This window comes from Ambystoma mexicanum, chromosome 9, assembly GCF_040938575.1.
Source record: "Ambystoma mexicanum isolate Mex_15411 chromosome 9, UKY_AmexF1_1, whole genome shotgun sequence".
In the NCBI taxonomy this organism is placed as follows: Eukaryota; Metazoa; Chordata; class Amphibia; order Caudata; family Ambystomatidae; genus Ambystoma; species Ambystoma mexicanum.
Window position 1 is genome coordinate 677,078,216 of NC_090931.1, and position 26,761 is coordinate 677,104,976.

Genomic DNA, 26,761 nt, shown 5'->3' on the forward strand with positions numbered 1-26,761 from the left:
GCCCCCTTCCCCCTCACACTGTCCCTCATCCTAACCTCATCTACCCCCCTACTGCCAAACCTTCCATCATCAATAACCTTGCACTCTGGAATGCCAGATCCATCTGCAATAAGACTGCTGCAGCACTCGTCATGTTCTTCCGACTCAACCTCCGTTTCCTCTGCATCACGGAAACTTGGATCCCCCTCATCAATTCCACTATCCCTGCTTCTCTCACCACCCCCTCTTCCTCTTTCTCTCATGACTCCCTCTGATTGCGGCATTGGTCTAATCTACCTACATTTCTTTCCTCTACCCCTACCCTATCTCTCCCTACCTTCTCTTCCTTTGAATATATTTTCAAATCCTTCACCTACCCTTATGCTATCTCCTTCTTAATTATTGACAGACCTCCTTGCCCCCTCTCTTCCTTTTATGAGGACCTGGATCCCCTCCTCTCTCTCATCTCCCCCTCCCACACCCCCACCCCTCTCTGTTCTCTGCGATTTCAACCTTCCGCTCTCCAACTCCTCTCAATCTTCCCCTCTCCTCTCCATACTAGAATCCTATCTCCTCTCTCCCCTCGCTACTCCTCCGACCCACTCCTCTGGCTCCACTCTTGATCTCATCTTTACCTCAATCTACTCCTCATCACCTGTTTCTTCTCTTCCCAGCTATCTCTTTGACCATGCCTTACTCTTCTTCTCCCTTACTCCCCCCTTCCTCTTTGTCCACCCCCTCTCCCACCCCTCCCCCTTCTCTCATTGTGACCTCCGAAACTTTAACCCTTCCCTCTTCTTCAACTCCTGCTCTTCTTCCCTTCCCCCTCTCTCTGCCTTCTCCTCTCTCTTGGCCAATGACGCCCTCTCCTCAATGTCTTCCTCTATCTCTGCCAGTCTCGATCAACTTTACCCTCTTACTTCCTTCCACCCTTCTCGAAAACCTTCTGTAATGCACTCACCTGTGGGGCGGAATCCATATGCTTTTGGAACAGCAGCCAAACCGTTTTTTTATAATAAATAGAGACTGTTCTCCAAACTTCCAGCCAAACGATACTGATTCTGTGTTGATCAGGGTCCTTTCCTTACAGCGCTCAGTGCTTCTGATTGAAGTTTACCTCGCGGCAGTTCGGTCACGTTCGAACTGCTGCCCTTCTGTTTCAGCCATTCCGGACGCCTCGTTTCACTCTTGGATCTTCCTGAGGCTTTCCATCCGACGGCTTTCATCTACGAAGTACGCTGTTCCATGCTACGGCTTTCCAGCCGGCCAAAACTCACCCTACTGCTGCCCCCTCGGATCCCCTTCCCACCTCCCTTATTCCTAAAATCTACACCCTCCTCATTCCCTTTTTGCTAACCCTCTTCTTACTTCTAACTTTCGTCCAATCTCCCTTCTCCCCTTCCTCTCTAAGCTTCTTGAGCACCAAGCCTACTCTTAACTCTCAGCTTTTGTAACTACTCACTCTCTCCTTCCTCCCTCTCAATCTGGATTCTGCCCTAAACACTCCACTGAGACTGCTCTCACTTACATGCTCAATTCCCTCCTTACTGCTAGCTACGCTAAGCAATCCTCTATCCTCATCCTCGTTGACCTGTCTGCTGCCTTTGATACCGTTGATCACCCCTTACTCCTTAGTACTCTTTCCTCCTTTGGCTTCAAAGGCTCTGTCCTCTCTTGGCTCTCCTCTTACCTCTCTATCGTTCCTATGCTGTCTCCTGGGGCGGCCGCAACTCTTTCAACATCCCCTTGGACTACAGTGTTCCCCAAGGCTCTGTACTCAGTCCTTTTCTTTTCTCTTTATACCTCCCTTCTTGCCCCTGTTATCTCTTCTTTCGCCATTTCTCACCACTTCTACGCAGATAACACCCAACTCTTTTTCTCTTTCTCCTCTTTCACTCCCGATCTCCATCACTCCTTATCTTCCTGCCTTACGGCTATTAAAAACTGGAAGTCATCTCATTTTCTCTCCCTCAACACACTTTCCCCTACCCCTCCTCATTCCATCCACTTTCCCCCTTCCAATCTCCTCCCTTCTCTTCTCCCACCACATTTCTCTCACCTCTCGTGCCTGTCGTCACCATCTCTACAACATTCGTAAGAGCTGATCCACCCTCACCTTCCACGCTTCTAAACTCTTAATCTCCTCCCTCATCTTCTTCCGTCTCTTCTACTGCTCTTCTCTCCTCTTTGCACTCCCTGCCTCTTATCTGACCCCCCTCAAATCCATCTCCCACTCCTACATCCGTACTCTGTCTCTTCGGTCCTCCCGACTCTATTCCCTCCTCGCTCTCTCACCTTGGCTGGCTTCCCTTCCTCTCCCAACTTAAGTTTCAGTTCCTCTGTCTGCCTTTCAAATCTCTCCATGACCTTGCTCCCCCCTACCTCTCCTCGCTCCTCTCATTTTACACTGCCTCCCGTTCTCTCCGCTCCGCTGACCTCTTCTTACTCACTGTACCCCCGTCACCATGTGCCTCTCTCTATCCACTCCATCCCCACCTACTCCTCCTTCTGTACCGCTTTGAAAGCCCTCCTTCTTCACCCCCCCTTGACTTTCTTTCTTTCATCTCTCTTTCCATCTCCCCCGTCCCCCGTATCCCCTTCATACATTCCCCTTCTCACAATGACTGGAATTTAAATCAGACAACTGAATTATTGTTCCCCTTCCATTGACTACCTCCTCTCCCTTCCTTCTCACCCTTCCCTCGCCTCCTCCATCTAAGGAAACTCTTCTGCATATTGTTACATTGGATTGTCTCATGATTGTAAATTTGCTTCTCCCATTATTGTACCTTGTTGTTATATTGTAAAGCGCTTTGGATTAAAGCGCTATATAAACCTAATAAACATAGATATAATTATAAGAAAATTCTGGCCAACAGAAAAAGAGTCATAGAGGAAGAAGCATAGAAAGCCTGGGTGGTAGCCGCAAGGGACAATGACTCTAAAATATTCTGGCAGATAGCCCAGAAGGGTCCCTATTACAAATAATAATGTTAGAGATAAGGCCTGAGTGGACCTTATTTCCTCACTTTACAGGGCAGGAGGTGGGGCAGAGGGAGATGCACAAGTAGACAGGGGTAACCTGGAATCTAGCGACGAGATAAGCACTGAGGAAAGTATTGTGTTCTCAATCGGTAGCCAGCGATGCAACCAAGCCCTGGGCCCGGATAATATCCCAGCAGATTTATTTGTTATGGAGTCAGATCTCTGGGCACCAGTGCTCACCCAAGGGTTCAATGCTATATGTGTGGGTGGGGTTATTCCACCCTCATGGTCCATGGTGGTAATCCAGCCTATTTATAAGAAGGGGCCCTGCGCTTCCCCTGCCTACTACAGACCCAAATCACTCTTTGACTCCATTTTTAAAATACTGGGTTGCGCCATATTGGCCCGACTGGAGGACTAGGTCATGAGCAATCGAGTTCTCTGGCCCAGTTAGGATTCAAACCAGGGCTGGGTACAGCAAAACAGGTACTTAACCTTTACTTAGTAATGACTACTTTCCTTTATCTGAAGGAGGAGCCGATCTACCTGGCATTCATGGACCTGAGCACTGCATTTGATAAAGTTAATTGTGCCAAACTATGGTATATGCTCAGGTCCATGAATTGCCCGGGAGCATTGGTGAACATCTTGGCCAGATTGCATGACACCACAGGGCGCTGTATGAGTTCCTTTAAAGTTGAATTGGGAGTGCGCCAGGGTTGTGTGCTGGCACCCATGCTCTTTTGTTTATATACAAATAGCCTTTACAAACACTTTTTAAGGTCTTCCCCTGATGTTCCTAAATTGGGGGCGACAGGCTCCTATCAGTCCTGGTGTACGCGGATGACACTGTACTGATGGCCCGTATTCCGAGGGCCTTGCAGGCTCTAATTTCCGACTATGCCACCTTTATGGAGGGTCTGAGCTGGTGATCAATGCAGCAAAATCAGCGGTGATGGCCTGTTGGAAGGGGAGAGAAAGGATTCATTTCAGGGCCAAGGTACTGTGGGAAGAGTGTCATCCAAAGGGTTAACCACTTTGATTACATGGGTGTCAGATTTTCCGCCAACATGGGTGCTATGGCTCATGTAGACAAACAAGCCATGCAGTTTAAGCAGGCATTAGGGCTATGTGTATTTTCAAAGCAAAGCCAGTAGCCCCCTTGCTCCAGTTATATAAGGGAAAGGCGGGTTCTGTTGCCAAATTCGGAATGGAGTTGTGGTGCCATGCAAATGTCGAAGCGGTACAGACATTAGAGAACCAATGTATGAAAAAATTGTTGGGACTCCCTATTTTGGCACCAAATTTCTGTGTATATATGGAACTGGGCTGCACACCAATCAGTGATACGATTTTACTGCACTGACTTAGGTTATGGGGCAATGGCAGGGTGTCACCCCACCACCGTCCCCCCATCCTGACCCCCCCATCCTGACCCCCCCCCTTCGAGACTGTGTGGAGACACTTTCACCTGCCGCGGCTCCCAGACCAGGGCTTGAACTGGGACCCAGATTTGAGCTGGGTCCGAAACACAAGTTGTTGTAACTGAAGAGAAACAAACAACCCCTAATCCCAACCATACCGGCCCCCCAGGCAATGCAGCCACAGAGCATCCCAGCCTGGGGTATCAGGTAATAAAATTGCAGCAAAAATTTTGCCAGTAAAAAAATAAGCGCAGCAAAAATGCTGTGGTTTGACCCGGTAAAGGTGTACCCCATTATACAATTTAAGGGTTGCAGGGGTGCCCCCAGCTCCCCTTAAATGGTATAATGGGTCTGGGGGTTTTGGGGGTGTCTGCACCAGGTGTGCAACCACTGGTATTGTATGTTTTGACCGTATCTAAACGGTCGCACGTACAAACGTTCGAACACCAAAAGTTCGAACCTTTGATGGTAGCATTGCAGGTAAGTAAAATGTGTGTCCCCCGCAACACCCCGCTCACTATACTTCACTGTATAGTGAGCGGGGGTTGAGGAGGAAACCCCTGCATCCCCCGTAAAAGAAAAAGAAAAAAAAGAAAAAAAGGACCCTGCGGCGCCGGTTCCCGAACATGGAAGCGTGAAGAAAAAGGTAAGTGCGGTTTGTTTATGTTGAAGGTGTGGGTGGGAGTGTGTTGAGGGTGTGGGTGTGGGTGTGTTGAGGGTGTGGGTGGGGGGTGTTTTGTGGGTGTGGGTATGTACGTGTGTTCGCATGAGAAAGGTGCAAACTTTTGGTGGTTCACACCTTTCTCATGCGAACTTTCCAGCTGCGGGCAAATCAGCCGCAGTCGGATCACATAGATCCCAACCACTGTCTTCCACAGGATCACGTCGAGAAGCACTGCAAATCCTGCAAGCTTTTTTGACCTAATACCTTAAAAGACTGCAGTACTAAGCGCTGGGCTTCCATCGCAATGCAGGTTGAGGCCTCCATAGATGTGGCTGGTGAATCCAGCGATGGCAGCGCTGACCACCTTAGCGAGGTCGAAGGCGATTGAGGTTCAGTAGAACCCCAGGTGTGAGCCCCCAACTCCAAAAAACAGGCCAACGGTCCTGTTATGGAGAAGACACACGGCGGTGAGAGCACACATATTTCACAACACACTAAAAACAACCCACCCCCCCGACCGAACGCTAATAACATTGTTGACCGTTCACGGCCACGCAGTGTCCAATGAGAAGTCTCACTCTAAGTCATTTCTGTCCTCTGGGCCATCGCAATCGCATTCACCGCAAGACAGATTTCCTCAACAGGTGCCGAGTAGGCCAGTTTCGGGAACGGCGTCATAAATATCCTCCTTTGCATGCTAATGTACATGCGTCGAAACCAAAACATGCTACGCCCTCTTCTAATGCGTCAAAAATGCAAGAGCTCATCAAAAAACATGTCCCGAAAACGCTCCTTAAGTCTAAAACGTCGAAACCCACTAAAATCTAGACGGACACACGATCTAAGCCACACAAGTAACTGCCTACACTCCCTCTGAGGATACACTATCGTGGGCTCTGCAACATTAAAGGCAGACCCCTTTCAAGAGACACCTGCCCCTCCAGTTATCCCAAGGTCCACTGAATGTACACCTGAAAGTTTAGACAGGGTAATTAGAAGAATCTCTTGCTTTGAAGATTTCATGGATCGCCATCCAGAGAAGTTTAGAAGCCCACAGGGTTCTGCACATGGTGAAAGGGTATCTGTTGGTGAACCACCTTCTAAGTTGTTATGGTTAGACAGCTCTCAACCCAGCACTTCTACCCGAATTCCGCGCCTCACATATCCAAGACCCCTCTCGGGACTTATATATTGTAGATCCTCCAGACTTACAGGGTCTCAAGCTGACCAATACAGTTAAGATCAAGACCAATACTATGATGATGAAGGCCCCGATATTTTACGACATACAGTCTCCAGATGACCAGGATTAGCCTGTGGCTGAGTCCCCCATAGACAACAAGCTCCAATACAACAAGCTACTACTAAAAGCTGCCCAACACTTTAAAATAGAAACACAAGAGGTCCAATGGGACAAGGACTTTGTGGACAACATTCTAGGGACAAGAGATCGATAACCCAAATTAAACACATCCCAATTAGCAGGCCAGCCGTCCTGTTATGGAGAAGACACCGGTCGGCAAGAAAACATACTCGTGGCTGAACGTCAAAACACTTTTCTGCTGTATAGGCACCATATAAATGCTCAATAAGTAAATACTGTTGGTGCAGAGACACATCCCGCCCTCCCTATTGACACCCAACCTCACAAGAGCGGTTAACCCCCGCATTGAGAACGTTTTCAGGCCAGCACCCTCTGACCCCCTTTATATTAGAGGTCAATTGAAACTTGACTCTCTAGTTGTCACCACATCCAGGAAACGGTCAGGCACACCCCTAGCTTCACAGGAAAATGACGCCACAAGTAAGACTCGTACTACTGCAAGAAGTAAAGTCCCTGCTGGAAAAAGGCACTATAGAAATAGTCCCAGCAAACCAGGTAAACAAGGGTATCTATTCAACGTACTTCCTTGTTCCAAAGCAAGACTTAACTATGTGCCCTGCACTTACGCCCTGCAAACACATATGGCAAACCACACATATGTTGCATGGCAACACTATAGGAGGTAATCCCTCTGTTAAAACAGGGATTGCATGCCAACATTGGATATGAAATATGCATACTTTCATATTTCAATCTTCCCAGCACACAGAAAGTATCTGTGCTTCAAAATACTGTGCGAACATTACCAATTCAAGGTACTCCCCTTCGTCATAGCCTCGGCTCCAAGGGTGTTCACAAAAGTACTAGCAGTAGTGGCGGCGCACCTATGCAGAGAATCGATCCCAGAGTACCCTTATGTGGATGACTGGCTGATAACTGGGGAAACACCACAAATATGCAAACTCAACACCCAAAGAATATTCAGTTGTTTGTTTCAATTGGGACTCTCCATCAACGAGAACAAATCAAGTCTCGTCCCCAGTCTAGTGAAATCATTTCTGGGAGCAATCGTACAAAATCAAGAAGATTTGGTCTTCCCTCCAATCGGAGAGTACAAAACATGTTGTTTCAAGTCCCTCAAAATGTAGCCGGTCACCAAATAACCATGCGCAAGGCAACGCGCCTGCTTGGGATGATGGCCTCATGCATCCATCTGGTTCCTCACGTGCGGCTGCAAATGCGCCCAATGCAAGAGTGGTTAGCAAAACAATGGTCTCAGGCTAGCAGTCAGTGGGTCGATCTAGTGGTTGTTTTGCTAACCTTAGTACAAGCTCCACACTGGTGGTACAAAGACAACTTGCTAAAAGGAAAATCCTTTTACAATCCACCAGCACAAGCCATTCTGACAAATCACACCTCACTCTCAGGGTGGGGAGCCCATTACCTTCATCACACAGCATGTGGACACAAACAGCAGCCTAAAACTACATAAACCTTCTAGAACTGTTAGAAGTCCTCAAGACACTGCAAGCTTTTCAGCAAGATCTAGCAGGTCAAACAGTGCAAGTCCAACATGCAAGGAGGGACACACTCTCCAGGTCTGTCCAGGTTATCCCCAAAGATTTTCAAGTGGGCGCTCAAGCGGAACATGTTCCTAGTCTCCCAACACGTTCCAGGGGAACTCAGTGCTCTAGCAGACACTCTTAGCAGGCAGACACTCTTAGCAGAAGTCCTTTACTGCCCGAGGAACACGAGTGGCAAATTCACAGGTATCTTAAATTATATCTTCACCCAATGGGGGCATCCACCTCTAGATGTGTTCGCTTCAAACCTAAACGCACAATGCCCAGACTTTGCATCAAGGTTTCCCCAGCCAGGTTGCAAAGTCAACGCCCTGTGGATGAGTTGGTCAGGGAAATTTGCCTACGCTTTTCCACCAACACCACTATTCAACAAGATAGCTTACAGGATGTACCAGGAACATGTCACTCAAATCCTGATTGCTCCAATGTGGGCACGACAACCATGGTTTCCACACCTACTGCAAACCAATCAAACTTCTGTGCCCCTTCAACATGCTGTCCAAGCACGAGGGGACAACCCTCCATCCATCCACTCAAACTATGCACTTGGCAGCTTGTCTCCTGAAGTCGTAGAGTTTGGGCACTTAAACCTTCCACAAAGGTGTATTGACATCCTCAAAGAAGCATGGAAACCCAAACTAGACACTGCTACTCTAAAACGCGGAAGAGATTTGTCTTTTGGTGCAAATCACAAAACATAAATCCAATTGAATGTTCACCATCTAACATGCTTCACTATTTGCTTTACCTACTAGACTCAGGTTTACTATTTAATTCATCAAAGTACTCCTAGCAACTCTTTCTGCTTACACTAGATCCTAAAGCAAGGTGTCCTGCTGGAAGGTACCGGTTATCAAAGCATTCATGGAAGAAGTAAAGAGACTATACCCTCCCATTTCACATCCTCACCAGGTTGAGACCTTAATGTTGTCCTCACAAAGCTCATGCCCCCTCCCTCTTTGAGCCTATGCACAAAGCCAGCCTGACACATTTAACTTACTAGACTTCCTTTCTAGTAGCTACCACCTCTATAAGTCAGTGAACTAGATGCACTCTCAGTACAAGACCCTTTAATTATCATCCGTAAAGACAGGGTGGTTCTGAGAACTCACCATAGGTTCTCATTTAAATTCATATCTAAGTTCCATTTTTAACAAGTCCATTGAACTGCCTACTTTTTTGCCCAAAAAACATCAAACTCAGCTGAAATAAGCCTCCATACCCTAGATGTAAGATGTGTGGTCTTGTACTACATAAACAAAACTAAACCTCTAAGGAAAACCGATCAACTCTTTGTTTCCATAGCATCCGGCAGGGAAGGCGATCATATTTCAAAGAACGCTATCTCCAGATGGATAGTCAAGTGCATGCAGCTTTGCTTCTCCCTATCAAAAAAGACTCTGCCTTTTACACCAAGAGCTCACTCTACAAGAAGTACAGGAGCTACTTTAGCATTTATTGCAAATGTTCCCTTAGACACAATTTGTAAGGCAGCTACATACATAATTTACTCGGCATTACAGCATTCACTTTTGATATCATTGATGGTATTATTGGTTGCACACATTACAACAAAGTGAGAGAGATGCAATGTTTTTATGAAAAAAACACTTTTACCTAAAAAACTGAATTGCATGCGTTTTAACTTAATTTCTCATCTACCGCCTCATATTTCAAACTAATGTCACTTTTTAGTAGGGGTGGCTTGTCCATAATTGGCGACATGGTGTCGACCCACCACTCATTATTGACGAGCCCAATGAAAATAGTGATTGCTCCCCCAGCTGCAGCAAGCACCTGAAGGAGCACTACTGGGCTAGATTTAACTGAACCGTCAAATGGAGACGTGGTTTCCCTTTAACAGTTCACTGGTACCCCATTGTGCCCAATGAGCCATTCAAGGCTGTGGGTATTTTGCTTCGCCAGCCTTGAAGGCCCATTGGGGAGGCAGGCATTGGTACTGCAGGGCTGAATGTGTGAAGTGAGGTGCACTCTTGCATCTCCCTGCACATCCAGGGCAGAGGGTGGCATGATAGATGCGCTCTTACTCCACTGCACATGTGCACCAGGCAGCGCGAGACAGTGAGTACTAGAATCCAGAGCAGGGCTGCAAGTAAGAAATAAAAGAAGAAATGTATTTGTGTGTTTATAAGTGGGTGAGTATATGTTGTTTGGGTGCGCGTGTGATTGAGAGAATGTATGAATGGCTGTATGGGTGTGCTGCACAAGTGAATGTGAGAGTGAATGAAGAATGTCTGCCTTGTGAATGCTGTTGCATGCATGTAATTGAAGAATGAATGATGCAGTGTGAATTCTGATGGTGTGGGCCAGGCCCTGGGAGCAGGATTGTGATTCAGGGGCGGGGGAAATAGGGGTGGCAGATCCTACTGTGCCATGGCATTTCTTCACTAGGCATCAACGTGTAGGCAGCAAAATGTGGTACTGGCCTACACTGGTGGGTTCAATCTGAACATATATTTACTGTGATATGGCATTTTTATTTGGCATCAAGGGGGAAGTCAGCATAAAGAGTGTTCATACGTGGCATTGACCCACATTGGTGGCTCCAGTCTGGACATGTTTCTTTACTGTAGCATTGCACTTTTTTACTGGGCATCAAGGGTGAAGGCAACATACTGACTGTTCCTACATGGTACTGGCACACATTGATGGGTCCAGTCTGCACATATTTATTTACTGTGGCATGGCAGTTAGTACTAGTAAAGCCAAAAAGAGTAAGCTCTTTCATTGTAATACTGGCCTATATTGGCGCAGCCTCCATGGACATGAATCAGCACAGCCAGAATCAAAAGGTTTTTTTATACTTTTATAGTGGCATTTGTTGTGGGCAAAGGCATTATGAAAACGTTCTGGAAAATCCTCCTGTGCAATGTTGGTGGCTTGCTGCATCTATTGCATTTTGACATGTTACCTTGCAAAACCAGTTGCAAACCTATGTATCTTTACCCACATTTTCACAGAAAGTGTGCTGAAAATGCACGGTTTTAACCCAATATTGTAAAAAAATGTCTTTAGGGAAAACTCCCCTTCCATCCCCCCAAGTCCCCTTGGGTTAGTTCAGGTTCCATCTCCGTGCTGGGTCGCTGTGCATATTCAGCAGTACCATTTACACCCCTCCATTCCGAAAGAGTCCTGAGTCAGGTAGTAATCAATAAGTGTATCCTAATCAAAAACATTCTGGTGTAGTGCTTTGATTTGATTCTCTGTTCTTAAATTGATACATTTTTCATGAAGCTGTTTCTATTAAGCTGCAAACAATTTGAAAAGTAGTTACTTCGCCCTTCAGGATATGTCAAAAGATAGTATTTATGGAAACGGTCACATGTTAAAAATTGTATAACTTTACACCATTCCACAGAAGAATAGTAATGTAAAAGTGAGTAAAAAATGCCTTTGTTTCTTATGTCAAAACTAACGGTCCTTCCAAGAAAAACAAAGCCAAGTACCATGCACAATGGTAATGCATTGTTGAGGATGACCTATAAAGGTCAATCATAAGGAATTAGATTCATAGTTAGATGTTTGGGTGTGCAATAGGGTATTGGGATTGAGGAAGATGATACAGTTATATCCTAAAACCTGCAGTCTTTCTACGTGTACTGGAAACTGGAGTTTTGCGTGACCTTCAGTACATTTTGAAAGGCTTGCCATACTGTAAGCGTTTACCTCTCCTTTGGTATATGACAGATAGCACAGAAATCACCCCAAGTCTTAGTGGCAGTTGAAGGGTTTTCTTTTTCTTTGTGGGTCGCAGAGTTCTACATATCTCTCTTGTTTTGACCCTCCTTCCTAACCCAGGCTTCCATAACTCCTGATTAGTGCTGCTGAATGTTGACCCCTTCTGTCTAATCGCTGTTTTATACTATGCCAGCTGTCTAAACTCCTTCAGGGACTTCCTAACTGTCCCTACTCCATTCAAGGGTTAGTGTTCTAATGGGGAATTATTCTGTTGGTTTTGAGCTGGTTCACTCATGTCCACACTCGCCTTTTCCCCTCTGCTCTTACTGTCTCACCCTCCTTCTTCCTCCTCCTATCAATCTTATATCCCTCTGTTGTTTTATTCCTCCTAATTCTCTCTTGCACCCTTTGTTACTTCTCCTCCCACTCACCTACTCCTACGCTCTGCTACTACCTCCACTCTCATACTCCCCTCTTTCCTACTACTATTACCTTCCACCCACCACTACTCTTCTCCTCCACACGCCTACTCCCCTCCTTCCTACTACTCCTAGTCTTCTCCTCCTACCGCTATCCTTTTCCTTCCACTACTACCCTCTTCCTTCATCTAGTACCGTCCTCCTCCCATTACTAGTCTCTTCACCTTTATTACATAAGCACCCTCCATTCACTTCACATTCACACCTTACTATCACCTCTACTCCCTCACCACACAAACACACACACTCACTCTGCAGAACCACTTCTACTCCTAAGGCTATACCTCACCTGCTCAACAAATGTCCTCCACAAACTGCTGTTACCTCCTTTTTCCTGCTGGTCTCTTGTGCGTCCTCCACCTCTGACCTCACCTGAATAACCCACAGTAGCTGCTTACTGTTCCCTGCTTATGGCCACCTCTCCCTGGTCGATCGGGCCCAGTCTTCCCCACCTGGGGTGTGTTTATGCGAGTATTGAAAAGGGGACTAATCCCTGCTCACTTTCACTGCATGGGCTTGTCGCATCCCGAAGATAGCGGCAACGGACGGTTAGCGTGGTTCCTAGTGATAGCCACGACATCCAAAGCATTGAATGCAAAAGCCTTGAAAAAAAATGCATTAAAAAAACATTTTTTTAAAATGTATTTTAATGGGGGTGGGGAGTCCCCCGAACTCCTGTTTTTTTTACCCCTTAAAACCCATTTTAATTAAAAAAAAACTTTACCTACAAAAAAATGCATTTTTTTAATGCGTTTTTTTCGAGGCTTTTGCATTCAATGCTTTATATTCGAGGGAATCACTGGATACTGTTAGCGTCCATGTTTATAATCTGGGATCCTGGTTCGTTGAGTCTCCCATTAAGTCTCTCGGGGAATAAGGAGGGGTTCTTCCATTTTCTTTCCTCAGTGCTCTAGGAAGTGGTCTGGGTGTTGTGCGGACCTGTCGTTTCTTTCTAGTGGCTCCTCAAGGTCCTCTGTATGACCGGTTAGGATGGCGGCATATCTTCCTTCTTCTCTCTGAGCACTGGCATCTATGCTGTATGCTGATGGCAGTGCTTTTTGTACTTTTCTTGGCTGCGTCTCCCATTCTCACTGCTGCCGATCTTCATAGTAGTCAAGTGATATTAGTTTGTTCTGCTGGGTTAGTGCTGGGCGAGAAGATATGCAACAAACAGGAAAAGGCTGGTAATTATTTGTCTTTAAAGGTGAGGCAAGAGACAAGGGTCTTCAAACAGACATGCTGGCATATGGAGGTAGAGGTGGGAGAGGAATTGGGGCCCTAGTAGCTGCACCCGGCCCTCAGGACAAGGGCTGCCTCTGGATTCTTCCCTCCTCCCCCAACCTCCTAATTTTCCCTCTACCTTTGAAGTGGCCTGGTTCCAACCCTCGTCATTGGTAGCACAAACTACATTTATAGCTGTAGAATGTTTCTTAAACGTCTTGAGATGAAGGGCATGGATTTTTCATGCTGACAAGCATAGTTTCCAACACTACTGGACCTAAACTTTCTACAGTTGTTTGTGCTCATGGCATCCTGTATTTTCCTGGTGCCGGAGGCTGGACTGGCAATGAGATCACTTAATTAGGCTATCAGGTCTCCGTAGTCACAGTTCTCAGACAGTTTAGCTGACATCGGAGAGAACTTGATGGCGGCAGAACCTTTTTGGCAACCATGGCCGGAGGCAACTATGGTTAGCGATGCTTCCTTGAAGAACTGGGGCGTGCACATGAACAAGCTAATGGTGAGCGGGTTGTGGTGCCCGGCAGAGACAAAACTGCATATACATGTTGGAGCTGAGGGCCATCAGACTGCGCTGATGGCCTTTTTGTATTTGATACAAGGGAAGACTGTATTGATCATGATGAACAACACAGTAGCCATGCACTACCTCAACAAGAGAGTGAGTGTAGGGTCACTGCTTCTGGGCAGGGAGGCAATGCAGCTCTGTTTTTGCGCATTGCTCAAAGAGATCTCCTTGTCTGCAGTTTATCTAGCCGAGGCGGAGTACTACACTGCGGACACATTGACCAGGTAGGGTTTGGGACTCCCACGAGTGGGAGCTATGCCATGAAGCTAATTTGGAAATCTTCACCCTTTGGGGTACCCCTCAAGTGGATGTGTTCACCTGCAGTTTCCACATGAAGTGTGAGCTGTTCTGCTCAATGGAATTTGTCCTGAGAGTAGCACTAGGGGGATGCGTTTGTTATGGACTGGAACTTTCCACTTCCATTTGCATTCTTGCTGATCCCTGTCATTCCTCATGTTCTCAGGATGTTTAAAAAATTCAAAATGACCATGATCCTGATTGCATTGGGCAGGGCCAGGAGGACGTGGTACCCAGACCTTATGGACATGGCCATTTACACTCCATGGTGTCTTCCTCAGAGAACAGACTTGCTCTAACAAACGGGAGGCAAGTTCTCCACTCGAGTATCAACACCCTTCATCCCTATGCCTGGTAAGAAGACAGGCACCCATAGCTCTGTATGGCTGCCATTGAAAAGCTATTTGCAGCTGGTGCAGAGTTAATGAAATATATCCTTACCTTTGCAACACACCTATGGTACTGTCTTTTCTCTTACACCCTGCCCAGGACGGGCCACAGGTGACAAAGGTAAAGGGATACCTGACAGCGTTTTCCATTTTCAAGTGAACACTTCAGCAAAAATTGTACTGTACAATACCAATAATAATGCAATTACTCAAAGGACTGACTAACATGTTTCCCTATCTCCTTTCGTTGTGTCAGCCTGGGGTATGAATCTTGTAATGACCTACTTAACAAGGGCTCTTTTTTAACCTTTGCATTCTTGTCCACTCATTCTGTTGACATAAAAAATATTATTTGGTGGTAATAACTTCTGCATGTAGGGTTAGTGAGTTGCAAGCCCTATCCTGCAAGCCTTCATTTACATTGTTTTCTTAAAACAAGGTAATGCTTAGGGTTCGACCAACCAAATGGTCTCTGAATTCCATCTTTCTCAAGAAATCCCACTGCCTGTGTTTTACCCTCCCCCATTCAAGCAAGAGGAGAGATTGCACAGACTAGAACCTAGAAGGGCTCTGTTTTTGCATCTTCATAACAAAAGCTTTCAGAACAGAGGACCACATTTTCATACAGTACACTGGACCTAGATAAAGCTTGAACAAAGCAAACATTGTTCGGTTGGATAGTCTTATGCGTCTCGTCACTGAATGTTACTCCCTCGCTGGGAAGGAAGTGCCTGAGGACTTGGCACACTCAACCAGAGGAATGGCCGCCACTTTGGCTTTCCAAATTTGAGTTCTGATGTTATACATCTGCCAGACCGCAACGTGGTCTTTATTACATTCCTTCACAAAACACTACTGTATAGATTCTCTGTTGGGCTAGGATGCCTGATTTTGCTAAGGCAGTCCCCCCAAATGGCTTAATTTGGCCACGGCCATTCAAAGAATAAATTGCTTACCTCTGGCAGTGTTCTTTATGATGAATGTTCCCCCTACAGATTCATGATCACCCTCCCAACGTGCCTCTATGCTAAAGAGCTCAGTCTCAAGTTATCATACTGATGAATTCCCTAACACGGCTGATCACGGGGAACAAACGATAGAAACTGAGGTTAAGGAGTGCGCTGCAAGCTATATTTACTGACACCTACGTCACATTCTGGCACCGAGGAACGAGGGTGTCGAGGGACCTTGATGCTGACATCATTCTCTGTGGAAAATATTCAGAAAACTGATGATGTGGCAACATCTCCCCTGCTCCAACCCTATGGTATTTCTCGTCGGATGACAATCAATGAAATGGATCTTCCTGTAATCAGCCTGAGTCTCTGCGCTTAAGCCTTTACTGATGACTTAATTTAAAATTCGTAGACATATGTACTACCTTGGCATCTCCAGTCTTTCTCGGACCCATCCATTTGTCTCTTAGCTAAGGATTGATTGCAAACATTTAGCTAGGTAAAACCTTTCCTCAGTAACCCTAACCTTAACCCTTTTGACATTCAAGCCTTGAGACTAGTAACCCAACTACATTTTCTCAGAAAACCTAGAGAAATAAATCCTCTCCATACAAATGCTTAACGATATTTCCAGTCGCAACCATTTAGCATCCGACCATAGTGGTTTGAGGCCACAGGTTAGCAAAGAGACAGCGGTTTTGGATGATGCTCTGCACAGTTTTGATTTACATGTCTTCAGTGACCTTTTGGCTTCATTTGATACAGTTGGCCACAGAGTGATATTGAACATCCTAGTTTGGCAAATGTGAATAGGTAGAACGGGACTGGACTGGTCCCCATGATTTCTCTCTAGCAGATCCCTGCTTGTGAAGAGTGAATTATTGCTATCTCCTTTCCCTCTCCCATTTTCTTGTGGGCCTCTCAGGGATCCATAGTTGCCTCCACTCTGATCAATTTCTGTATGGAGCCCCAGTGTTCAATAATAACAGAACAGAACTCTCAATTAATTGGCATGGGGCAGCCTTTCTCGCAGGACATAATGGTATTTTCTCTTGATGACATCAGTAAGCTAAATGTATTCCTGAAGCTTCTTGAACACTGGGCACCCAGGTCTGCTTTTAAATACTACCCCACCCCTGCTCCATTCAAAGCAGAATTTCTCCTGTTCTGCTCCTGTGACTGTCCACTACCATTTTAATCATGACTATTGCACAAGGAATACCTTGTTCCTTGGTTCTCACAGCCAGGTCTTTAGGCTTCACCCTTTCCTCCCAACTTTTTCTCAAAACCAAAATGTTCCGTTTGAGAAAATCAGATTTATTAACTTATCAGCTTCACCATGTGCATAAAGTGAAGCTGTTGCTTTCAGCCAAATACTTCAGATAACAGTACAAACTTTGGTTATACCTCTCATTCGCTTACCCTACACATACTCTTCTCAGCTGCTAGACTTGTCATGGGAATCGGAAATGTGATCATGTTAACCCTCTTTTCGTTCACTGGAGGCAGATATTTTCAAAATTGCATGCATTACCTCGAAGGCCCTGCTTCTACAGCAACCTCTGTGCTTCTATGTGAAGCTGGATTTCCAGAAACGATCATGATAGAGGGTTCTGCGAGGCCACCCTATTTTAGTGAATAGTGAAAAGACACTTTGGTCTAGCCAAACTCAATCAAGGTACGTGGATGAAAAGGGTGGCTTACACTTCAGGGGATATGGGCAAGGGGCATACAATGAGACAGACACAAAGCACTCAAATCCAGTTAAGACAGTAAGTAGAAAAATGCACTATTTGGCCTGAACACCCAGGTAATGATAATGTGTTATTTTTATAGCGCCTTAATTCAAAGCGCTTTACAGCGCAGATATTTACATACAATATCACCAAACCGAAATTGGTACTCATTTATCGACCTCGGAAGGATGAAAGGCTGAGTTGGTCTTGCCGGGATTCGAACATGTGACCTGCAGATCACGCTCAGATCACTACTAAATCTATACTATATACCTATATGCTTTCACAGTTGATCTCTTTAAAGATCACTTCAACTTTACTTTGAAAACAGACGGGGTTACATTATGAAACATGGAAAACTGTTTAGTAAAGCAAATCAAAACAGGTACGTAACACAAAAACAATTGAAATTCAGAGAAACCAATGCAAGAACACTGTAAAAGCAATGGAAACAGTTTACCTTGCCTTTTAAAATAAGACCCCAAACAATGAAGAAGTATTTTCTGGTAAGGTGACCAGGCCTAATGTCCTTAAAAGCCCCAAGACGATATCTTTTGCAGGGAGTCTGAAGTCTTTAAAATGAAGAAACCAGTATTGGCAAAGCCAACAGGTGAGAACATTTTTTCCAGAGATGCAAAAATAAAGGTAAGTTCAAGTGATTAGGTGTCCTTTCCCAATCCCACTACTCTAGGGTAACTCGGGGGGAATTCTTGGACAAAACTCCACCAGTCATGAGCAGGCAAGGGAAGAGGTTGGGTTAGGGCTTTGTGCCTGTATTAACTATATGTTGGGAGCGGGGTGTGGCACCAGGTATGCAAGCTTACCACCCTTACTCTGGTTCATAGATTCGCTGAGCCTACTTACTTCAATCGTTGGTTCCATTGCAGGGAGTCCAGGGACCGCGGGTGCAGCAGTAGTTTTCGGTGTCGAGATTGGGTCTGGCTAGGTGGCGGTTTTGAACTCTGACGAGGCGGTTCCTGTTGCTTTGCAGCTGGATGACTCAGGCATGAGATGCAGATCACCACAGGTTCCATGGCGACCAGACATGGGATCTGGTAGCAGCAAAGAGCGCTATGCTCAGACAAAGGAAATGCTCCAATAAGGCACCTCTTCATGGTGGTGTGCAGCAGCTGCAAGAGGACTATTCCTAGGCCACAACTTGGGGATCTGTGAAGTTCCAAGCCAAAACCTAAACCTAGACCGGGATCGAAGCAGAGCAGATGCTCTAAATGGAGATGGCCAGCCCACATGCACATGTTGATTCCGGGACACATCCGAAGGCTACAGTTGGAAGGTGCAGCATACAGGAATCTGAGCTGGTTGATCTCACTAGCTCAACGGTTGATGCACTGACAAGCATCTTCAGGAGATCGATCCACAGAGGCAGGGCTTTATCAGAACTTGGCTAGAGGCAGTGCTGAATGGCTTCAATGTCCTCAGGTTTTCAGCGGGCTGCAGTTCTCCGTAGGGGTCTTGGCTCAAATGCCGATCTGAAGAATGGCCACTGGACTCCTCCTATCCTAAATTCTAGCCAGGGTCATCCCCAGGCCACAAAAGGTAAAGATCTGCACCATTCAAACTGACAAAGGCTGTTCGTGGACAGCCTCCTGCTCCATATCTGTCCGGCAACAGACATAGCCAAGCCCGAGTGTGAGTTAGGACAAAACCATCTCATCGCTCAAATCTGGCAGAGGCACATACCATCACTTTGCCCGGGAAACGCAAGGTTTTGCCTGGGAAAGGGCTTACCGTATATGGCATTTCCTGACCTGAAAGGTTACGAAGAATGCGAAGCAGCAAATAACAAGTGGCACAGCTCTTTTGAATCTCATGTTTGCCTCAAAATGGCATTATGCAGTAAAATGCAAAAAGTCATGCAAGAAAAATGAAAAACATGGTAGAAAATATTTGCTGCTACCAACCAGCTTGGCTTAGACGACACAAACAAGTCAGAGAAAGGTTATTAAGAAAAAAGAATGGAAAAGGATCAAAAGTACCCCTGCCACATTTCACTGTAAGCAGGTATCTGCAGCACAAAAACAACAAGGAATCTTGCAAATGGGAGTCTCCTTGCAACGCTAGCCTTAGGGACTAACGAGTGCCCCCAAAATAGACGATCTAAGCAAGGAAAGGAAACGCAAAAAGGCTATTAAACAAAGTCGTGTTTGTGAGTTTGTATGTGGCTTTGATGTAACTTTTCCCTGATGAAAACTTGTAAAAAGTTGAAACACATGTTGGCTTTTTTCTGTGTTAAATTAAAATACATTTGGTATAGTCTTTTTTGTGTCAAATCAAAAGAAAACTGTGTTATTCTATTGAACACTAATTGCGCATTGGAACAAAACTTTGTTCAGTGAAAAGATATTTTTGCGATTGGATTTCCTGTGTGCTTTTTGGCGCTGGAGGTGGATCATTCAGCGTATAATCTAACATTTTTAGACTTTGGGGTTGAGTCTTTTTTGATCCAAGATGCTACCCTGCTAGCCATCCCCACTGGTGTAAAGTTAGAGGTTTGCTTACAACATTAGGTGGTAGAAGTTCAGACTGAAGTGCAACCTAAATGTCTATTTTTATAGTTTGTAAATGTGCTTTTCGTCTTTGTGGCAGATTGAAGAGCAGATGCTGAGATGTAATAAAGTCTATGAGCGCAGTAAGCAGCGCATCCGGCTCAGGGAAGTTGGCTACTCTGGCTTGGGGCTCCTATTAAACGACGCTCCTGTGACTTCTTCACTCATTAAATGTCTTCTGAAGCAAGTGCTCCATTCAGGTAAGCACACAAGGGTTAACAAGCAAAACGTGTATACTAATGCAGTTTTTAAAGTATTGTCAAGTAAGCGAATAGACCACATTTTATGGCCATGCGTTGTTGTCTCTGTGTGTCCTTTCTGTTGGTGCCTGGCGCGATGACGTGATTCTTCTGCGCTTTGCTCTTCCCTCCTGCAGATCCTGTTGTGAATTTCCGGGACCTGGTAGCAGTGATGCACCTGGCGCACAAAGCCGACCTGTCCGTTAGGTTGGCTGTCTGCAGGAAGGTGCGTGTTATGAATGTTCTTGTGTGTGGTGCCATGCACAAATATAGCTTTCACTGGTCATGCTGCACAGGCAGTCGAGTGGTGGTGGTCAGAAACGCACAGCGGAAGAGTCAGGCTTCGGCAGACACGGTGGGATGCTTTCTTAATCCCAGCGCACCGCTCACTGGCAGCACATAGGAGAGTGAAGAGTTCTACATTTCCCAAGTGCGGAATAAATAGGTTCTATTGTTAAATGCCAATTTGTCTCGCTGATTTAATGGCTAAGCTTTCTGAGAGCTCCGCGGGTATATTGGATGAATAAACAAGCCAAGCAATACGAGTTGAATTTAATGAATGAAATCTAGACTACGCAGTACCTATTGCTAATTTTTCTATCGTTAATGTTGTCTATTAGATGGTGCTTTGGGCCCACACTATTGCATTGGAGTATAGATAGGAGGGAGGTAGGATGTGAGGAAGGGCACAACTTGTTAGTCTTGTTTGGCGTTTTTACCTGCTCATTGACAGCACAGGCCCATGCTAATCACTATGGGCATTCCCACCCATTACCTGGCCCTGCCAGCCCAAAGAATACCCCCTAGTGTTTTCTATGATCGAGCCCTCTTGTTCAGTCACATCAAACAAGCCTACCAGTGTTTCTTCTGAGCAGACTTCTGAGAGTTCATGGCTTAATTGCATCTGTAAGGGAGTTCCTGGTGAAAGAAAAATGACAAATAATAACTCTGCATTTAGCCACTTGATTTATAAGCAGTTTGTGTGTCTTTGTTCCTTGTGCCAAAGCCATGTTAAAAACAGGCTTAGGCAAAGCCAACCTTTTTGCCTTGAGTAATAGCTATGAGATAGGCATTTGCCATGCATTGGCATAATCGGCCCAGGTACTTGCACCATTTCTAGGTGTTACCGTTTTATGGGCAGGTAGTACCATTATGGCAGTGCATGGCAAACGTCTTTCCATGCCTACACAGAAGCAAAAATGTCGACTTTGCCAATCCTTGTTTTATTTATACAAAGGGAATGGAGCCTGGCCGAAAGATCTGTGTTCTTTATTTCAGAGTAGGTGTCAGTTGGAGGAAAGAAACACTAGGAAACGGGGTGCATCACGACAAGGAAGCATCAGGAGTATGTTGAGGAATACATCCAAAGTACAAAATGTATACATTGTTAGAAATGTAATGTATGAAAGATCAGTGTTGTGGTGTCTTCTAGAGAACATTATCTGGCTCATCATTGCCATTACGGAGGAAGTGTGTATAGTTAACTGATTCCTTTTACTCCCTCTCTTTCTAGGTCTTGCTGCTCATGCAGTCCCAGCCAGACGCGGCACATCACATTTCTCAGCAGCTAGGCTGGCAAGAGACTCTAGTGAGACTGTTCCTGAGAGAACACAGTGAGACCAAGAATAACCTCAGGGAAAGTAGGAGCGATTCCAGACTAAACGCTGATGAAAAGAGACTCTGTGATGATGAGCTGCGAAGGTGCAATACTGGCATGGCAGATTTTGACAAAGTGGACGGCTTTCTCACACCCAATATTTCACGTCAAACATGTAGTTCCGAGGACACCAAATCTCTTGATCTAAGCGTTCAGTCCCCGGATGAGTTGCAGGAGCATGAAGATAGCTCCGTTTTTGAGAACCCTTTTGTGCCAGAGGATCTGGAAGAAGCCTGGCTCAAAGATCCATCCCACCTGAATCTGGACCTTACTCCATACGGATTAGGGGATAGTGGGAACAGTGGGAACCAAACGCCGGCCAGTTTACCCAGTACTCCATCACCGCTGGAAAGTTCCAAAACTTTTGCTGTCTCTCAGTCTGATCGGGAGTCCAGTGTCTTAAATGGCACCATTTGTGTCGATGAATTTTCCTTCAATGAAAACTATGAAAGCCGAGAGGTAAGTATTACGAAACCTGCTATACCCAAAGGGTACATTGACCTCTGTAGTGTATTACACTGGAATAGTTCAGAGGTTTCCCGTGTAAACAAAAAGTGGTCTCCCTGTGCATATTTAAAAGACATACTACTATCATTCCATCCTTAATTTATTGTATGATGGTTTACTGAACCAACTACAACTTTAGTAGGCATTACTATATTTGGTTAGTATATGGTTGTTTTCATTAAAACCTGAAATATTATCGCATTTTGTCTCAAATAGGATGTTATATGTTTCTAAGGTGCACCTAAAGTAACTACAAGAAAAAAGCAGAAACCATCACTGTTTCTAAATGTATGTGATGATTATTGTGTATTCTGGAATAGAGATTTGATGAATGCAAAATATGCTTGCTGGCCTTTCTGGATCATCATTATGGCCTTTCAGTTGGTTGCAGTGGCTGTCGAGGCTCAATCACCCATAAACGAATGGAAAACATTTGGAAGCAGAAGTGGAAAGCCTCCAGCCAACCTTTGATAACTGGTTGGGAGGCGATTCAACACAATGGTTTGGGCTGTGATCATCACTCTGCAATAAGAATGTACATATAACTATATTATATTCTCTAATGATGGTAATGATGAGCAGATTTCTCCAATATACCAAAGTGTAAATACAGTATTGCTGACAGGATCCTGAATCCTTAATTCATGTATTTTCATCCTTTACTTAGCAGAGCGAGGAAAATTGTCTCGAAAGCATAAAGCTCCCATTTTTAATGTACTTTTACATTAATTGGGAAAAGCCATGGGATCCCCTAGCCATCGGTACATCAACCGCATGGGTCTTCTTAATAGTGTCAAGAAGTAGGCGCTCCAGGGAGAACCTAGCAACAGCAGAGACTGTATAGTTGAATGAAGAGGTGCCATCTTGCACTTTGAAGTTTAGAAAGTGAGAGTTTGTTTTTTGTACCCATAAACTGGGAGCTATTTCAAGGTAGAATCAGTAGTTATGGTGCAAAGCCTGCTCTGTTACTTCTGCATGCATTTCATAAGCATCATTTGGAGAGTAGAGGGTGTTAGACATGGCATGTCAAAATCAAGACGGGCCCATTGCGTCTTTGTTTTGCAAACCTTTGTATCCTATCTACCATTGCCACAGTACTAAGAATGTACAGAACCACTTAGGAACTACCAAGCACACAGCAGTTGTCACTTGAAATATGTTCGTGCTCTTGGTGCCCTCTCTGAGCTCTCTATGCCATCCAGAATTCTTTGTAAATGCTATATTCAACACGTGACTCTCTCTTCCCGCTGCATCCTTCACTGTTGTCAAATGGGCGATGGGAAACTGTGTTATTCCCACATTCCGATCTGTACTGTTCCGAGGCAGTGGAACTTGGTCATTTGGTTATGTGTAACAGGATACCCATACTACTTGGAGTTGCAAAACGTGTGGTTAAATGCGGCCTAGACACTTAGCAAACGCATTGATCGTTTCTCTAATGTAAATTCTTTGTAGTTCGTTTGATTGGCCATCTAACTAATGCTCACTCAATTCAAGTAGCCAATACCGGCCAGCCAGAAAATGCTGTGCAGTAAAGATTGTACCAAAATATAAAAATCGATAAATACGTGGCTAAATCAAGAAGTACCAAATGTATTCACTAGGTTGGCTTTGTTAATACATTTGTCTTTGGTTGGAAACTTTCCTGTTTAGTTCAACACTGAAGCATTTGTATTATTGCATCTCTTTTATATTGAGTCCACTCTAAAGAGAAAAAACGCCCACCTCACTAAAACCCATTGCCCCGCACCCCGTCCCTCCCAGTTCTTCTGCTACCCCTGCACACTTACTTGTAACCCCCTGGGTGAGTCTCCTGTGTGAAATGTTGTGTTGGCCCCAGCGAGCTTTGCATTTTATAAATCTCATGCATAAACATGCATTCGTGCTGCGTATAACACAATCTGACTCACTACTGACAATGCCGCTTAAAATAGCTAGGAGATTGTTGCTAGAAGCAAAGATGTGTGCTTAACAAACCCTGGCAGTGGGTACAGTGCTGTCAACATTCAAACCTATGCTTTACAACTACATTCTCACCCCCTTCTTTTACAGCGCTAAGCTGATACAACACTTTTTATGCGTTCACTACCAGTTGGTCGTCGGGTTTAGAGATGGTTCTCATTTTGGCCTGGCCATGCTAAGGAACAACTTTGCCCCTATAGCCGGAGGGTCTAGACTGCTTACAAGAAACATTTTATGTTTGTTAATCAACCAAGGAGGGTCATCAGTGAGGGACGACATTTGTCTAGCACACCGTTGCAGATCTAACCCTTGCAAGGTGCGTAAAGGAGAGGCTGAGAACTCTATGGAAACACATTACTTACTATAATATCTTCAGTGCTCCTGTCTTGTTTTCCACCTTCTTAATTATCTTTCACGTGGCCACTTGCCATCCCCACAACACATGTTCTCTTGTGTGTACCTTCGTGCTAGAATGACAAACAAGAAATGTAGGATACAGAGTTGAGTGCTGTGTGAGGAGTAGGGCCTAGGTGCAGAGTAAGACTGTGCATGTGTCACAGAATGCCATTTGCGCGGGTGTGAAATCCCAAGCTTTTTTTATTTGTACACTGTAAAATTATGCTGGTAATTATATCACACAAAGTAAGCTTTGTTAATCAAGCCTCAGTTTCCTTATGCTCCTTACTGGAAAAAGTATAATAAATATGCGTGCTCTTGCTGGGCCTGTCTACTGACATTCCAGTAACTAACTACCACGTGATTTTTACAGTTTAACACGTACACTCCTGACAAACAGCCTGCTGGAGTCCACATTATTTCCAGGCATGGATCACCCTTTACAAATGGAATTGTGTGTCTGTGTACCCCCAAGGCATGATGGCATATTGGTAAAATATAAAGCTTATTCTGATTTTTTTTTATATAGTGTCTTATGGGGAGGTCAGCAATAAAATTAAAAAAACAAATCTGTAGTCATTTTATTGTTCAACTGGTTTCCTGAAACCCACTTAACTAGATTTTTTTTGTATTACTGTCCTGGGGCCCTGTTTCACCCACAATAAACTGTTTGGTTCATCGGTTCAGACCTAGTAGCTCCCTTTGATCTCTGGTAGGAAGCCTCACACCTTACCAACAGGGCAGGATCTACCCCCAGTGGGTAAGGAAGGGTCCAGTGCTTCAAAGAAAACTCTGCCATCACAATTGGGAAGTCACAGCATGGCGATAAATTACTGAGGTCATTTGAAACCAAGGCAGACGTGAGGGGGTTTGAGTAATGTAGCCTAGAAGAGGCGTTTCCAGCAGAAGACAGGTTGTGCCCTCTCCTCTTTGAAATGTTTAGTCTACTCTCCTGCCTGTTCCTCCCCCAACATCCTACCGACAAAGCACTTTGGGAGCTGACATCAGGAGGCAAAATTCTTGTTGCAACAGTTGAGATTGGTCCCTAAAGTAAGACTTAAAAAGAGACCAATATGCGGTAGCAAAATGAACATATACTGGGGTGAGATTCCCCCACCCCATAATTAAATCATCTTTGGACTCATGAAGAAGGATTTTGCTGGAACTTATTTGGGATGTAGTCTGCCTAAAGCCCCTGAGTCGTGAGGACACTTGGGAGTCAGATCCCTCCCATCAACCAATTCAGAAGAGCATTTGAAGTGACCTGCTCTTGAACAAGGCCTGCCTGCTGCTAAAACTCTAATGCTCAGGACTCTGCTTACTGAATGTGCCACACTTGCACATTTTCTCTGGAAACCGTGCTTCCTGAGAAGGGTAGAAGGACTTAAGTTATCCTCTGTGAGACTGAACATTGACCCCAGCCACAAAGGCTGGGACTCTGGTTTTCTGCTTTGAACCGCTTTCAAGCCGACTCAATCGCTCTAGAGTTGTCTTGAAGCTGCTACAAGACTCGGTGATGCTGCCTTTGGCATTCTATACTTTTCGCACCACTTTGCGCCACCGACTCAACATCCCCTAACTTTTTCTAATGGATTCTTTCCTCCCGCGGATTCCTCCTCGTTGATATCTGTCTCACAGCACAGCTGCTCTTAGGAAACTTTTCTGCTGCCTGGGGCCAGTATATATAGAGGCACCGTGCCCAGTCACCTCAGCTTTTATTTTTCCACACACTCTGCTCGTTTTAGGAACAGCGCTCTTGTAAGTTTTAGATTTGTGTTTTCTACAAAAATATGCCGAATCCTACTAAGTCTTCACAGTTCAAACCCTGTATCCACTGCTGATGCCAAATATCTGTTTAGGATCCTCACTGTATTTGTCTTTATTGCCTCTGTGAGGGGCACAACACGCAGAATTGTGTGTCGTACCATTCAATGCATCCCAAGGCACTACAGGAACACGAGGCAAAGTTGCTCACCTTCTTCCACAAGGCGAAGGGTGGTAAGCGGACCTTTTCGAGGTCACCTGGCGCGGATTGTTGCACAGAGCAATCCCGCTCCGAAAGGAGAAAACAAAGAAGAAACATTGCAAGAGGTCCCTGTCTCAGGCATTTC

General features: G+C 45.2%; 1 protein-coding gene across 3 annotated transcripts in view; it reads left to right on the forward strand.

Annotated features, from left to right (window-relative positions):
- Window positions 1-26,761, forward strand: part of NBEAL1 (neurobeachin like 1) — a 2,018,929-nt gene that overhangs the window by 1,024,124 nt on the left and 968,044 nt on the right. For all 3 annotated transcript variants that reach the window (XM_069615520.1, XM_069615521.1, XM_069615522.1), the window contains 3 exons: window positions 19,930-20,089; window positions 20,266-20,354; window positions 21,642-22,244. In XM_069615520.1, coding sequence (XP_069471621.1) covers window positions 19,930-20,089; window positions 20,266-20,354; window positions 21,642-22,244 — 852 coding nt within the window. The remainder of the gene's footprint in view (window positions 1-19,929; window positions 20,090-20,265; window positions 20,355-21,641; window positions 22,245-26,761) is intronic.